At 37.1% G+C, this 4739-nt stretch overlaps 1 protein-coding gene across 1 annotated transcript in view; it reads left to right on the forward strand.

Annotated features, from left to right (window-relative positions):
* The window catches only part of LOC106884507 (serrate RNA effector molecule homolog), a 53049-nt gene extending 49537 nt beyond the window's left edge, over positions 1 to 3512 (forward strand). Inside the window, exons 20-21 of the mRNA XM_052967629.1 lie at positions 1492 to 1600; positions 2288 to 3512. Coding sequence (XP_052823589.1) covers positions 1492 to 1600; positions 2288 to 2357 — 179 coding nt within the window. The 3' untranslated portion in view covers positions 2358 to 3512. The remainder of the gene's footprint in view (positions 1 to 1491; positions 1601 to 2287) is intronic.
* Positions 3513 to 4739: the final 1227 nt, after the last annotated feature.

Genomic DNA, 4739 nt, shown 5'->3' on the forward strand with positions numbered 1-4739 from the left:
TATTAAGAAACAACTACCCCAAGAACATACTATCTACTCCAATTATGAAGAAAAGAGAGGATGAAACCAATAAACTGTCTACAGTCTGTCTACCCTATGTGAAAGGCCTCTCCAAAAAGATACAAAAGATATGCGGCCCATATGACATCAGGGCAGTATTCAAGAGCAATACAACACTTCGCAAATATCTCCTTCAGGTAAAACCACCAACAGAAGAGAATATGACCAAAAACTGTGTGTACTCCATCCCATGCAGCTGTGGTAGGTTATACAAAGGCGAAACATATCGCCCCCTCAAAATAAGGGTAGAAGAACATCGCAAAGCTGTGACATGAGGAGATATTGCTATTTGTACGAAAAATCATATATACCTATCTATCTACCTATAGAAAGGGAGAGAAGAACAGAAAGGATGAAGAGCAAGAGAGGGAGAGAGATAGACAGAGAAGAGATAGCATATAATACATATTGACCCTCTTAAGATAAAATAAAAAAAAAAACTAATATACAGGATTTTTGTAGATTATGTATTCTGTGGCACTTATGGATTTTCAAGACAATTTAGGTCATGAACTTCTATGATATCCATCTTAATTCAATTAACTATATCTCTTTTTCTGCATGTTTGGAGTACTGATGGAGATGAAATAGTTTACTGGCCAGTGCTTTTGTGTTGTTTCTATGATGTAGAGTATTTTCTTTGTCAGTGGTAGAGTAGCAAAGAATGGTTGTCAGGTGTGTCAATAGATGTGTGTGTGTGTAAGGTTTTGTTATTTTTTGAGTAAGGTTTATGAGTAATATGTTATTTGTTGTTTAGCTTCAAATCAGCTGTGGTTGAGCAGACTTATGACTACATAAAAAAAAAAAAAAAATTTCCAGCAGTGACCATCCTATCATTTTTCTGAATGTATCTAGGACTGCATTATCCGACAAGTCTTTCGTTTTTAAGGAGTCTGATCTGAGAGAGATTTGTTGCTGTTTTTCAGCATGTCTAGCAACCATATATAGGTTCCTTGGTATAGTGGCGGAATGCAATGGTCTGAATTCATGTAAGTCATTTCTGTAGAGAAGAAGCCTTTGTAGGATCTTTATTGTTCAACTTTGGTTGGGTACTTGTTACATTCATTTACATTTTGTGTTCAAATTCCATTGAGTTCAGTTTTGCCTTCTACCATATTGGACGGGGTTGATCAAATGGAATTGATTAGTTACTGGAGATAATTGACAGGTACATCAAAGTAAGAAGCCCACCATTTCAGTTAACCAACTAATGTTGATACAAAAACAAAACTTAAGAAATACAACCATCTTGAAATAAACTGACATTTATTATGAAATCCACCACAAAAATATAAGAAAAATCTCATAGGATCTTTTAGATTCTTTTTATTTACCTCTTATTGTGAAGTACTTATTTTCAAACACCTGCTTTAATCATTATCTTTCAGTTTTTCTTCACAAGTTGTTTGTTTATATGTCCTTATTTTGTAGCACCACCAACTCCATATGTTGCTTCCAATTATGGTAGAGACAACTATCGACTTGATTATAGACGAGGGGGCATTGGAAATGTTGGTCTGGGACATATGAAACCATACAGGTAAGTAGTCTTCATTAATCCCATCGCTTCTCTTTGGACAAACATGGACCAATGTAAGAGTTTTTGTTTATGCTGCATAACCTTTATGATATGATGAACGTTGGCAAATCAAATTTGCAATTCCATTTCAATTCCCATTGATAGCTACTTCATTAACCCTTTTGTATTTAAACTGACCACATCAGGCCCAAGTATGCTACTCATTTTATGTTCAAAGTAGCCAGGTCTGTTCTCTCACTCCTACCCTACAGTGTCATTCTAAAAATAAACAATTACATAATCGAAATCTCAAAATCATAACGTAATACAGGATTAATTCAAAACAATATGAATGAATATTACATTTGACAAAATAATCTGAATTCTAGAGTTAATGCCCTTTTGGATTGTATGACTATCACTACTTACTGAAGTCAATAGTTTTGATTGAGTGTCAGTCAATCAGTGTTTTGTTCAGTTGTAACAGACCAGAAAAAATTGGCAGTCCTTGTAGTCTCTATAGATATGTTCTACAGTTTATTCAAAGTAAGAAATTTAAAATAAATACCAGTTGGTGAATACTTATAAACCCTGTTGTATGGTTTAGTCTCTTTCAAATTCACAATACTAAAGATGATTTTGTTTTCCTTTTATAACTCATTATTCTGTTGAACTAATTAACTTTCTTTTCTTTTTCTTTCATCCTAGACGTTCTGATCCAAGAAGCATCATAGAATATCGGGATCTCGATGCACCAGAAGACGTGGACATATTCTAAATAAGATACATTTTTAGCTTTAAACATTTTTTAATGGAGACATTTTTTTTTATTTATTTTATTAAATCTTTTTTTTTTTCATTTTTTTTTCTCTAACTTCACTCATATCCTCTCTTTATCTCTCTCTCTCTCTCTCCTTATCATAATTATATTTTTCATAATTTTATTACCTCTTCACATTTTTTCTACTCTTTTGCCATAAATGTTTTATTTCTGTTTGTCTGACTGCCTATCCCCCCCCCCTATTTGTTTTCTTGGATATCTTCCAGTGTGCCTACTCATTTGCATTCAGCAAGCTAGCGTGGATGGTAGTGGTAGGGATGATCATAGTGACAGCGATTGGGTGGTGATGGGAGCTGTGGTTGTTTTGGCAGTTTCATTGGTGGTGATGTTGGTAGCAATGTTGGTGTTAGTATTGGCAGCTAAAATAGTGGTGAAGGTAATAATTGTATTTTGGTAGTTCAAAGCCAGTGATGATGATGATGCTGATGATGATGATAGTACTGGCAACTGCTGCTGTTGTGATAGTCATAGTTGTAGCAGTGGTGAAAGAAGTGATTATGTTGATTGTGGTTGCAGTAATGACGTTGATGGTGGCAATGGCTGTTATGTTATTGGTTATCGTGAGAAGTGTTTTTCAGATGTGCTGTTAAAGTATTAGGTCCTTGTCCATACAGTGAAGATCTCAAAACTTGTACTTTCCCCTGTGTGGCTACTTTTAAGCAAGGCAGCACAAAACACTACTTGCACCAATACACCTGACTGACAAAGCTGTTTCCACTCTTACTGGGGTTGGGTGGTTGTATATTCCAACTAGCAGTAAGGACCTTTTGATCCACCAATATACAAATGTCTCAGTTTTCACACGCCACTCTTTCTCTGTACCACCTCCCCCCCCCCTTCATTTGATTTTGATTTTTTGAGAACCAACTGTGTCTGTACGTGTAAAGCTGTAATAATGCAATCGAACGCTTGTCCCATCTTTCTTCATCCTGTCTTACACTACCCATCGTCTGACTTTAACCTAATGTGCTGCATTCCTTTGGCATTCCTTCAGTGGTGCCTGAAGTACTAAGTGAGGCTGTCGGTGGTTGTAGTGTTGGTGGTGGCAGTGACAAAAGCAATAGCAAAATAAAGACATTTATCTATGGCAAATGTGTTATTTGTATTTTTTCCTTCTGTTATTGTTTCATTTTCAGCTCCTTCATCTTTTCAGTTCTCTAATCTCAGCTCATACTCATTCGTATATAGTATGTGAACCAACAAGAGAGCCTTACTTGAGATCTATTTAAAATAGCAACTAAATCTTCCACAAATTTACACCCATCTGATAAAGGGAAAGATACATTGGATAAGGCAGGTTAGATATTTTATCTTAATAAATGACTTATCTTGACTTAGGCTCTCTCTCATTGTGAGATACAGAAAACAGCAAGCTTCTTCCAGCACAGTCAACCTGCCACAATCTCTCCATTTCTGTTCAGCTGGTACTTTGCATTTAAAGTCTTCTTGGAATGTCCAGCACCAGGTGCTTGTTGGTCAGATCTTTTCTCATTTTCCTTTTTCCAGTGTCCATGTTGTTGCAGTTTATGCCTGTTGAGTGACTGTTACAAGCAAAATGTAATCTGCCAAGTGAATCTGACTCAGCATGACTTCAATGTCATAGAAGTCATGTTGTAGATGCAGGTCCTCTTCTGTCTGCCATTTAGCTTTTAATGATTGTATCATCAGTTACATGCTATAAGCTGTAATTTACTACTGCGTTCTGTTGTAGCAAGTGCTGGAGTAGTTGCTGTCTATGCTTACTGGGTATTTTGTTGTCTGGGTCCTGATCCTGGAGTACTCAATAAAATAGCTGGTTACTAGTTCATCATCATCATCGTTTAACGTCCGCTTTCCATGCTAGCATGGGTTGGACGATTTGACTGAGGACTAGTGAAACCAGATGGCTACACCAGGCTCCAATCTGATTTGGCAGAGTTTCTACAGCTGGATGCCCTTCCTAATGCCAACCACTTAGAGAGTGTAGTAGGTGCTTTTAAGTGTCACCCGCACGAAGGCCAGTCAGGTGATACTCGCAACGGCCACGCTCAAAATGGTGTATTTTATGTGCCACCCGCACAAGAGCCAGTCCAGGGGCACTGGCAATGATCTCGCTCGAAAGTCCTTACACATGCTGCGGGCACAAGTGCCAGAAAGGCGACGCTGGGCACAGGTGCCATCCCAATTTTGCTTTCGCTTGACCCAATAAGTCTTCGCAAGGTAATAATAGTGATAATAATATTTTTCAATACATACTCAAATGACACCATGTGTTGATTCTTGGAATTCTTATTTTTATGCATAATTATACATAAAAGCTGTCACCCATTAAATCGAAAG

This window comes from Octopus bimaculoides, chromosome 4 (assembly GCF_001194135.2).
Source record: "Octopus bimaculoides isolate UCB-OBI-ISO-001 chromosome 4, ASM119413v2, whole genome shotgun sequence".
Lineage (NCBI taxonomy): Eukaryota > Metazoa > Mollusca > Cephalopoda > Octopoda > Octopodidae > Octopus > Octopus bimaculoides.